The sequence below is a fragment of the Lissotriton vulgaris genome, chromosome 6 (genome assembly GCF_964263255.1).
Source record: "Lissotriton vulgaris chromosome 6, aLisVul1.2, whole genome shotgun sequence".
Classification (NCBI taxonomy): Eukaryota; Metazoa; Chordata; class Amphibia; order Caudata; family Salamandridae; genus Lissotriton; species Lissotriton vulgaris.
Window position 1 is genome coordinate 1,126,287,247 of NC_141694.1, and position 12,050 is coordinate 1,126,299,296.

Genomic DNA, 12,050 nt, shown 5'->3' on the forward strand with positions numbered 1-12,050 from the left:
ACCTAACTAAGTAATTGTGGAATTAAATCTAACCTGATACACAGGTCGAATTTAATGTCACTATTAAAGTAGGACAACTTTTCGAAAGTTGCCACTCTGTGCCCCAGTGGTCAATTAGCCTGACACAGGCTACCACTCACAGACCGCTTTCTGCCTGCCTAAAGAGTCATGTGACAGACTACCAGGCTTAGGATCATGCACAGCTTGCTGCAGAGTGGGGTGTTGCCTCTCCCTCACAGGAAGCCACTAAGGGCGTTAGCCCAAAAGGCGAGATTCAAAGAGAAGCCGGCCTCCGATTGGCCAGCGGTGATAACTCTCCTAAGGGGCTGCCTTTTGCTCCTGTAGACAGGTCCACAGAGACAACCCGTCCCAAACCAGTTTCCTGTGGGCTTGTAGCCCCCCCAGGTTGCCAAACCTCTAGGGAGGGACACTGAGGTAACATCCAAGAAACAGTCCCAACTTCTTGAGAGTGGCCAAAATGGTGTCTCTGGGATTGCCAGATGCCACACATCGCCGTAAGGTTGCCACCAAGAGGAAGGGGACCTGGCAGCTCATTGACTAGTGACCCGGGCACATGGGTTCTAAGGTGGTAGAATGACTCAGTCCCTGCATTCTAAAGTTCTTGGGTCCCAAGCATAGTATCCATCCTCTAGCTTTTTTTTTCCATCTGCAACTTTTGACACAGCCGGCAACCTTACTTTATTCACCAAGGTCCGTTGGCAATGCAGGCTCTGTGCACAACTGGTTTTCCTCCCATCTCTCAGACTGATCATTCTCTGTTATATGACAATCTGTCGAATCACCTACTTGTTTGGTGGCCTCAAGTCAGTGTAGTCAGTCATCTCTTTTGCTGGCTCTACATCACTTCTCCTGGCGACATTATCCCTCATTTGGGACACTCAAACATTCATCTCCTTCCCAACTTTATCATGCGATCTGCAATTCCTTATATCCGACTGTCTTGCTCTCATTCATCACTGGATGGCCACACAGTCCCTCATGCTGAACTAGTCTTTGTCTTGCAGAACTCCGTCTCATTTGCACTTTCCCTCTCTCAAGCGGACATCTACCACATCTTCAAGGAAATTAGGCATTCTTTTCAACACCTTCATGTGCTGGAATCAACTAAGCCAATATATCAAATCCAAAGTATAGACAGAGTCTGTCTTTATATCCCTTTCCACACAGCGAGAGCACTGGTTTACTCATTATCAGTAAACTATACTGTTACAATAGTCTTTTAGTGAGGTTTCCACAACAAACCTTTATTCCCCTTTACAAATTCTTAAACATTGCCACTAGGGTACTAGTCAATATGTCCGAAACATCCCTGCTTCTCACTATCACATCAAGCTGGCTAACTTTCTGCAAAAATGATGGCAGCTACAAATTCAAATCCATCGGTTGGCTTACTGATATGAAAGTATAGCCTGATGTAAAATACTTTTAATTAAAATGTTATACGTTGGTAGTAATAAATAATAATATAAACAAAAAACATCTTGTATTGAAGCCTGAAGGGGGTTGACATGTAATGACGTTCAGTAGATGGCAAATCTTCATCACCTGGTTGTTGCAGGTAACTTGGAAAATTCTAATACCATCTTAAAAGACGGAATTCTTTAAAGCCATAAGGTTTCATTAAATTACTGTTTTACCTTTAAAAACATAAGATACAATCGTCCAGGCGTTAGCACCTCCTGATTCATCAAGCTGTCTGGGTTTTCTTCAATACACTCTTCCTTGGCAAGAGCAAACAACTTCCGAGTTGCTAAGCAAAGGCAGTAGAACTTCTCTGTGTTTGATTTAAGATGTATGCATATGCACTGGCTGTAAAGGGGGAAAGGTTACATTTATGAGTTACACTCCTATTACACATGCAACCGTTCTCAGATTTCTCCTTAAGTCTGTCTTTTTTTATTCTTGTTCCAAAAATAGCTCATCAGGTAAACAAAGCTTTATGATTTATTGATGTATTTTATAAACAGACATTTTTTTTCAAACATCATGGCTTCTCTTCATGGAATAAACACTCTTGACATTCCATTAAATTAATGTTTCAATAAGCTTACACTTTAAGCTATAAAAAATAAGCAGTCATTAATAAAAATGTTTTACATTCGCATAAGGATATAAGCCAAGCTATACTCTTAATTGTTGTGCTTTGTTGTAACAAAATTAAACCAGAAAACTTTCTAAAAAGAATTATCTAGCCAAAAACACTGGACGGTTTGCAACAGAGTGAAGAAAAACAATTAATTTCCTACAACTAAGGAACGTAGACCTTACAAGAACATCTAGGTCACCTTCCTTGGATCAAAATCTTGATCTCGAGCACACAGTACTTTCCTGAGGCAGAAGCCGGGAAAGATTGCACTGATAGCCTGTTTTTAAAATTGATTTATCCTGATTACTTGCACTGTTTTTGCCAGCTAATTTGCAGTCTTCCTTCCGCCACCTACCGCACTCGAACCCTGGTCCCCTGCAGCCGATTAGGCGCTGCCGCGGGACTCACTGGGGGTAAGCGGCCATATTGGAAGGAGCTGGGGGTGCGGACTAATTGTTTTGGAGCTCCCGCGCTCGCTGCTACAAAACCCGCGCATCCTCCCCTCGCGCTGGTTGGTTCTCGAGCACACAGTACTTTCCTGAGGCGGAAGCAGGGAAAGATTGCACTGATAGCCTGTTTTTAAAATTGTTTTATCCTGATTACTTGCACTGTTTTTACGCCAACCACCGCATTCAAACCCTGGTCCCCTGCAGCCGATTAGGCGCTGCCGCTGGACTTACTGGGGGTAAGCAGCCATATTGGAAGGAGCTGGAGGTGCGGACTAGTTGTTTGGAGCTCCCGCCCTCGCTGCTACAAAACCTGCGCTTCCTCCTCTTGCGCTGGTTGATTCTCGAGCACACAGTACTTTCCTGAGGCAGAAGCCGGGAAAGATTGCACTGATAGCCTGTTTTTAAAATTGTTTTATGCGGATTACTTGCACTGTTTTTACCAGCTAATTTGCACAGTCTTCCTTCCGCCACCCACCGCACTCGAACCCTGGTCCCCTGCAGCCAATTAGGCGCTGCCGCGGGGCTCACTGGGGGTAAGCGGCCATATTGAAGGAGCTGGGGGTGCGTACTAGTTGTTTTGGAACTCCCGTTACCAATAGGTATAAATGACGTCTGTCATTCGACCGTGCAGCGGGCGCGCCAAAGGCACGCCAAAGGCAAGCCCGTCTGCGCCCAACCGGGCCTAGGGGCCACTCCCCTGTCCAAAATGGTTATACTCTGATTACTTATTCGGCGGACCGCCTGCTTTCCCTCAGACCATATACAAAGCCCAGCTGTATCAATTTTGTTTTGAATGATAAGGCTGCAAGGTCCTGCACGGACTGCACTTTTTGGCTGGAGGCATCACAGCCTTGCCGATGTTGTGAGCCTCGTATCAGGCCCTCCCCTAACACCAACTTCACGTTTATTAGCCTAAACCGTAGATCCTTAGCCAAACATAAACGCGAGATCTTCGATCTTCTTGTGGATGAGCGACCCGATGCCTTGTTTCTTACCGAAACATGGCTTCTTGACAGCTCTGGACCGGACATCGCGGAAGCACTGCCTGTTAGCTATACTATTTTAAGGTGCGACAGGCCCAACAGAATCGGAGGAGGCATTGCGATAATAGTTAAGAATAATGTTCAATGCTTGCTCGAGTCGATCAATCTTAAAGCTTGAGAAGCAGCGCACTTTAAACTGGCTCTTCATCCCAAGTATACTCATACGGGACTTTTAGTTTACCGCCCCCCCTGGTCCCGCAAATGCCTGGGTTGCACAGCTTTCAGACTATATAGCCACCAGACTATTGCACTCAAGTAATTTACTGATTTTAGGGGATCTTAATATCCATTTGGATGACCCGAATAATAGTGCAAGCATGAATTTAATCTCCGACCTTGCAGCTATGAACATTGTATTACACAACTGTAGTCCAACACACAAAGGTGGCCACCTGTTGGACCCAATTTTCTCCAACCTTCCTCATATTCGCGGTCGTCCAGCACTACCCATTCATTGGTCCGACCACTCGTTCAATCTTTCCCTTACGGATAGTTTGGTCCAGCCTAAAATTCCTCAGACCATCATCAAAAGGTACTGGAAAAAGCTTGATATTGCCTCTCTTAAACACATTTTAAACTCATCTTCCGTCTGATTCTAACAAGCTGGACGATGTGGAGGCAGCGGAGGCGAGAACCAACTCCTGGCTTTTTGAAGCCATCAACAGCTGTCCTCCCCCGTCCCACAAGAAACTGGTCATTCATAAAACACCAGCCCCGTGGTTCAATGAACTACTAAAAACAGATAAATCCTATTGTAAAAAACTTGAAAGGACATGGAGAAAGCACTACTCTCCTGCGGCTGGTCTTGCTTACAAAAAAGAGTTAAAGCGCTATCACAAAGCATGTGCCCTGACCAGGGCGAACTATGTCGCTAAAACCATCAATAATGCAGCAAATAAATCCAAAGTGCTTTTTGGACTAGTGAAGGATCTTGCTGGATCTAATACACTATCCAAACATCCGCCCTAAATAGCATTCAGTGTGATGAACTTGCTCAGTTTTTTACAACAAAAATTGAGAAGATTTATAAAGATATATCCGATCAAAGCGGTGAGAGCATTTCCCCCTCGGCGGCAATTAGCTCGAGTTATATTAGCAACCCGCCCACTTTCACACATGCTCCCCTTCTTGGATGGCCTGATCTTCATCCAACTGCCTTCTTGGACCATCTGTCTAAAATAAAATCCGGCTCACCCACGGATCCTCTCCCCATCTCCATTCTCAGATTACTGGATGAGTCACAGCTTGCCATCATCTGCTCCACACTCAATCTTTCACTGCTGCATGCCGGTGTACCAGCATGTTGGAAACATGCCATGGTGTCTCCCTTGTTGAAAAAACTTACGGCTGATCCTAAGGTCCTCTCCAAATTTCGTCCGATCTCCCTGTTGCCGGCTTTTTCCAAGGTCATGGAAAGGCATATTTAAGATCATTTAGCCCAGTTGTTGCTAGCAATGATCTATTGCATCATTCTCAGTCTGGGTTTCGCCCGAGTTTCTCGACGGAGACTACGCTCCTGGATGTCACAGAGAACCTTCGCCTCATGCTGGATAGAGGAGATACAGCCGCAATGATCCTTCTCGATCTCAGTGCGGCTTTGAACACTATCTCCCATAACATCCTCCTCTGATCACTGGCTGCCTTGGGTATTGGTGGCAATGCTCTTCAATGGTTGGCATCTTTCTTAACTGATCGGATCTTTCAAATCTTCTCTCAGGCCTCAATATCTAAAGCATACTCATCACCTCACGGTGTGCCCCAGGGCTCGATTCTAAGCCCTCTCCTCTTCAATCTGTATGTCACTCCCTTGGCTCACATAACCGATCGTGCAGGGCTCACGCTGTTCTCATATGCTGACGACTTACAGATCGTTTTCTCCCTATCACAATCTTATCAAACCTCCACCTCCCTCCTTCAGTCGGGTCTTAGGGAAATAGCCATCTGAATGAACCATAACTTACTCAAGCTGAATGGAGGGAAGACAGAGGTCTTGATCCTTGGGAAAAAGCAAGATCTGTGGAGTTCTAAGCATTGGCCAGCTGAAATGGGCCCCATTCCATCTCCATTTGAGCATGTTCGCAACCTGGGAGTGACTATAGATAATGGGCTAACTATGCAAGCCCAAGTGAAGAAAGTGGCGGCCACGTGCTTTACTATTCCACGCTGGCTGAGGAAGATTCTTTGGATGTTGCCTGGGAAAACCCAGAGGTCTGTAGTCAATGCCTTGGTGACCTTCCGGCTGGATTACGGTAACGTGCTCTACCTGGGGGCTACCAAGGCAGTTACCCGGCGCCTCCAAATGGTCCAGAATGCCGCGGCACTTCTACTTTGCCTCTTCGGGAGGACCTTCTGTCGCAGCAGCAGGGGGATCGACTGACATGCAGGGAAGCTCTGGATACCAGTATCTTCGTGTCCAGTACGGAGCCACCCGGTCGCGCCTGATCTTCTTCAGCACTCTGGGCAGAAGTGGTATAGGCAGAAAGGCGTACAACAGACCGCAGATCCACTCGCAACGAAAAGCGTCGCCGAGCGAGTGCCGCCTTGGAAATTCCAACACGCAGAACTGATGACATTGTGCGTTCTTTTCTTTGGCGAATAGATCTAACCAAGGCTCACCCCACTGCTGAAAGAGACCTTGCGCCACCGCAGAGTTCAGACGTCATTCGTGATCCATCATGCACCGACGGCTGAGTTCATCCGCCCTGGCGTTCAGGGAACCTGCCAGGTGTTGAGCCACCAGGGTCATGCCCTGATGTTCCAGCCATTGCCAAAGGCGCAGAGCCTCCTGACACAGGGTCCACGACCCCACCCCGCCCGGTTTGTTGGAGTACCACATGCCGGTGGTGTTGTCCGTGCACACCGGCACTACACTCCCTCGGACAGAGGGGAGGAATGCTTTCAGTGCAATCCGGATCGCCCGTAGCTCCAGAAGGATGATGTGGAGCCGGGACTCGACCAGAGGCCTCTGATCTTAGCCTCACCTATGAGGCCCCCCCAGTGCAGGAGGGACGCATCCGTCACGACTACGTGCTCCGGTTGGGGTAGGGAGAGGGATCTGCCGCTGATCCAATCGCGGTCCGTGAGCCACCACTGCAACTGTCTCGCAGTATCCTCCGAGATCAGGTCATGGTCGGACAGGTTGCCCTGATGTTGGGCCCACTGAAACTTCAGGTCCCACTGCAGAGCCCACATCCGCCACCGGGCGTGACGCATCAGAAGGATGCAGGAGGCCATCAGCCCCAGAAGCCGCAGAGTCAACCTGACAGAGACCCGGGATAAAGGCTGAAAGATCGGAATCAGAGCCTGAATATCCTGAATCCGCTGTTTGGGAGGATAAACCCGGAACCGCGCCGAGTCCAGAACTGCTCCGATGAAGAGGAGCTTCTGAGAGGGATACAGGTGTGACTTTGGCACATTTATGAAGATCCCCAACAGGTGCAGGAGGTCGGCCGTAGTCTGGAGGTGGCCGACGACTGTCTGGGGCGAGCCCGCCTTCAACAACCAGTCGTCGAGATAGGGGTGCCAGTCTTCCCCTAATCTGCGCAGATGAGCTGCGACCACCACCACCACTTTCATGAACACCCGAGGGGCGCTGGTAAAGCCGAAGGGGAGCACAGTAAACTGAAAGTGCTCGAGACCTACGGTGAACCGCAGGTAGTACCGATGGGCCGGCAGGACGGGGATGTAAAAATAAGCATCCTGCCATCCAACGCCGCCATTTAGTCTCCAGGGTCTAGGGCAGCTATGACCTGAGCCAAAGTCAGCATCTTGAACTTCTCCTTCCAGAGGAATCAGTTGACGTTCCGTAGGTCCAAGATAGGGTGTAGGCCCCCTATGCCCTTCTTGGGAACCAGAAAGTAGTGGGAGTAACAACCACACCCTACTTCTGGCCCAGGAACGCGCTCGATGGCCCCCCTTGGCCAAGAGGGCCATAACTTCCTCTTGCAGAACTTGCAAGTGATCCCCCGACATGCGGTGGTACTGCGGTGGCATGGCTGGAGGGGTCACCTCGAAGGGGAGGGAGTAGCCCCTTCGGACGATTTGCAGCACCCACCTGTCCGACGTGATGGTGCGCCAGTGGAGGAGGTGATGGCGAAATCTGCCCCCCACTGGCGTCAAATGGGCCTGAAAGCTCGGACTAGGAAGGCTTTGAGGCGGATGCTGCAGGGGTGGATGTGGAATGGCATTGCCGCTGTCCCCTGGCACCACCACGGCAGTTACCACGTCCGCCGCCGCGCTGGATGTTAGTCTGCGGCCCGTGGCTGGCAGGACGGGAGGGGGCCGCCCCTTCTTTGACCACGAAAGGCAGAAGTTTGCTGGCGCTGGCCCGACAGGCCCAAGGAATTGGCCGTAGCCTTGGAGTCCTTGAAACGCTCAAGCGCACTGTCTGTCTTGTCACCAAAGAGGCGACAGCCATCAAACGGCATGTCCATGAGGGAATTCTGGACATCAGCCGAAAAGTTTGCGGACCTCAGCTACGTGGGGCAGCGAACCGCCACCGTCGTGGAAATAAGCCCTGCTCAGCCAGTCTGTCGTATCCAGCCCACATCAGATAGAGTACCGTGCTGCATCTCGCTCTTCCGGAAGACTTTGACCTGGGCCTCCTCCGGGCAACCTGGCAGCACGTCCGCGACCGTGTCCCACAGAGAGTGGGTATAACGGCCCAAAAAGCAAGTGGTCTTGACCGACCGCAACCCCAAACTGAGTGAGGAGAACAGCTTCTTACCGAACTGCTCATACCTTTTGGATTCCCGATCAGGTGGAGCAGTCGGCAATGCGGTCAGGGAGTCAGAGGCCTGGATAACCAGGCTCTCAGGGTGGGGTGGGTGGGCAGGAAGCTAGGGTCGCCTGGGGCCGGGCAGTGGCGCCTGGCCACGTTCCGATCTACAGGGGGACCTGTAGTGGGCCTGGACCAAGTGCCCAACAGAACGTCAGTAAGGGCCTCATTAAACAGCAGTAGAGGCTCCAAAGAGCTTCCTGCGGTTTAAGGACCTCGGTGAGGATGTTAGTCTTCATGGCCGCGACAGGGAGCTCAAGACCCAAGGCCTTGGCCGCCCTCGTCAGCAACACGCTCTAAGCAGCCCCCTCCTCCGTAGTCATGTTAGGAGGGGAGACAAAGCCAGTGTTGGGCGAAGTGTCCAAACCACTGGCCTCCCCTAGATCCACTGCCCAGTCCTGCTACGACTGGCACTCTCGTGCCAGAAGGTCCTCAGACCCCTCCTAATTCTCCTTGTCTCCCATCTCCTGATAGTCAGGTGCAAAAGATGGGGCCGGATCATAGAAGAATTGCTCTTCTCTCGGCGTCTATTGTGGCGTTGAGCGACGTAGGTCAGACGCCGGATCGGGACCGAGGGAGGGACCAGGGACGAAGTCGTCCAGGGACGGCGTTAGGGGCGACACCCGGAGGGTCGGCAGAGGGATCGTAAGGTCCACCAGTGGCATCCTGGATCCGGTGGGGCCCTGCGGCGTCGGGAACGAACCAGTCGACGGCACCGGGGCCGAAGCACCCGACGGCACCGGGGCCGAAGCACCCGACGGCACCGGGGCCGAAGCACCCGACGGCACCGGGGCCGAAGCACCCGACGGCACCGGGGCCGAAGCACCCGGCCTGCTTGGGCTCCCAGCTGCGGCCGCGGGACCCGACGGAGGAGAGAGCAACCTCATGGCCATGAGGAAGGCATCGATCTACTTCAACATCTCGTTCAGCCCAGGGACGGGCTGGTATTGAGCTGGCAGCGGCGCCTGCGGCGGAGCCGTGTGGGCGGTGTCGCCCGAACCCCGGGCCGTATTGCGCTGGAGTCGGAAGAACGATGTCTCTTCGACTTCTTGTGCCTCTTACCTGAGGACTTGGAGCCTGACGAATGGTGTTGACTCGCCGAGCTGCGGTGACTGTGGACCCGCGACCGGTCCTTCGACCTCCTCCTCGACCTGGACCGCGAACGGCACGGGCCGACTGCCGGAGCTCGAAGCGCTTATGGGACCGCTTCCGCCTAGCCTTCAACGTCAAGGCCCAGCAGTCGGGGCACAACTTGTTATCATTGTCTGCCCCAAGGCAATACAGGCACCAGCGATGGGGGTCGGTAACCGACAGTCGGTTGCAATCGGCACAGGGCTTGAGCCCGGGCATCCCTACCGGCACCGATAGTCTTACGACTCAAAACAGGACTAAAAAGATCGAAAAAGTTAATCAAAAAGTGACTAAGGAGTACTGCTTTTTCCGGATCTGCGCTTGCTGGCGCGGAAAAAAAGAAGAACTGACGTCAGCGCGCAAGGTCATCGCGGCGCCAACGACGCAGACGCGGAGCCGCAGACGACGCCTACCAACGCGCAGGGGTACTGCTACGCAAAACTTTCCGGATCCAGTCTGACGCCTGGGGATATTCTAAGGTAAGGAATCTAACACTAACCTGTTTCTTTCAGATATATGTCCGAAGGCTTGCACAGGTGCAAGAAGGCACCTGCATCAGCTATCATAGAGACTTAACAGGAATGTTGAAGACTCAGCCTGTTCTCAGTGGCCGGACACACCTAGGCCAACTGTGACGTGCCTAGGGTTGCACACCTATCACCCTTCGTTTCAAAACTCGTCCCATAGTTAGGAAAAAGTGGTATGGAGACGCAGGAGACCAAAACTTGGAACCTGTGACTGCTGAAGTACCTTCTTTCAGTGATGCTTTAGGCAAATTGAGAACCAGGAACTCAAACAGGATGTGTGCAGGTAGCAAGGTATGTAAATAAAAACGCTTATTAATATTGTGTTGGTGAGAGTGTGTCTGTAACAGAGAACATGAGAATGTTATGTGAACGCATGTGAGTGGTAGTATGAATGAGTCAGAGTTGGCCAGTGCTAGTGGGGAAGTGCAACTGAGTCAGAGAGAGAAGGCTAAGTGAGAATGAACGAGTAAAACGAAGAGTAGGAGTATGTGCGAGGGAGTGTAAATGAGTGGGAGTAAGTGCAAGTTAAATAGAGACAAAGAATGAATGAGAGTCAGAGTGAATGTGAATGATCATGAGTAAAAGTGAGTGCAAGTGAGTGAGAAAGAACTAATGAGAATGGTGGATGCATTTAATGCAAGTGAGTTAGTCAGTGATAGAGAATATACAAGTAAGAATATGAACGAAGATGTGCAAGTGCCGGTGAGTCTCATTGTGAATGAGTGAGAATAGGAGTAAGTGCAAGTGAGCGGAAATGAATGAGAAAGATTAATAGTAGGAATGAGTGTCAGTGAAAATGAGTGAGTGAAAAATATTGAGTGAAACTGTGAGAATAAGTGAGAGAGTAAAAGTGAGTTGAAGTGAATTAATGAGTAAGAGAGTGCAAGCGATTGGGAATGAGGGAGTACAAGCAAGTGAAAATGAGTGAGAGAAGAATAAGAGTGAGTGAAAATGATTTGAGTGAATGAATTAAAGTAAGTGCGAGTGAGTGAGAGAGAGCGAGATGTGGTATTGCGCTTGCGAATGTTAATGTCTCAGACTTACTCAAAGCAATTTGTGGCTTACAAAGATAACCATGGCAAAATGTTGCACTTATCTACTAGAGATAGTGTTTAGCATACCAACACATTTGACAAAATACTGCCACTGGCATACTAGAGGCAATAGTTGATACTGACACAATCAAGGTGGTGGCTGCGATAGTCAATGCGCACAACTTACAGCAAAATAAATATAAGTTAGTTACGCCAATGTCCATATGTCAATAGGAGGGTGAGCCAACTAATCTTTTGAAGCTTTTCCAAAATTCCAAAGATTTTCTCCGAGCACTGAAAAAAATCAGATGTTGAGGTCGTGGTATCAGCCATTCTTTATTAGACCATACAAATATTTTTCTGTCTTTTCCTGCCAACATGTGTTTTGTCTGCAGTGTACGCCAAGTACCGGATACACAATGGGACCGTTTGCCTCCTAAGACTTATGTCGTGACTACTGCTTGCACCCAGTCTACACACTTGATCTTCTGGGTGAACAAGAACTTATAATAATCTATGTAGGACTACTTCGATCAGAGCTATGGTACATTAATACAATAATGCACAAGAGGATAAGATGAAACTTACTCATGATATGGCCTGATGAAGTCTGCTGTTACGATTTAGCAATAGACGAAACAAAAAAGACAAAATAATTTCTATGGTACAATAAAGAATGGCTGATACCACGAACTCAACGTCTGAACCAAATGTTTGAGTATTCAGAGAAAATCTTTCGTAATACCGGATACTGGCATACTAAGATAAGGATGATTAGTGCTAGGTAATTATTGGCTTATCAGACCAAAAACATTAAGAAATACTGGAACACTAGGAGGTAATTCATATGGGGTAGCATGGAAAAATGCTAGTGCTTATATACTGGAGCCAATTAGTGGTATATGATGCACCCATGGCCGAATACAGCTACGGGCAAATTGGCAGTAGTTATGTATAGATAAAGGACAACTATTACAAAAAA

General features: G+C 49.5%; 1 protein-coding gene across 2 annotated transcripts in view; it reads right to left on the minus strand.

Annotated features, from left to right (window-relative positions):
* POLR1B (RNA polymerase I subunit B) overlaps positions 1-12,050 on the minus strand; it is a 260,946-nt gene that overhangs the window by 131,677 nt on the left and 117,219 nt on the right. For both annotated transcript variants that reach the window (XM_086927218.1, XM_086927219.1), the window contains exon 7: positions 1,659-1,830. In XM_086927218.1, coding sequence (XP_086783344.1) covers positions 1,659-1,830 — 172 coding nt within the window. The remainder of the gene's footprint in view (positions 1-1,658; positions 1,831-12,050) is intronic.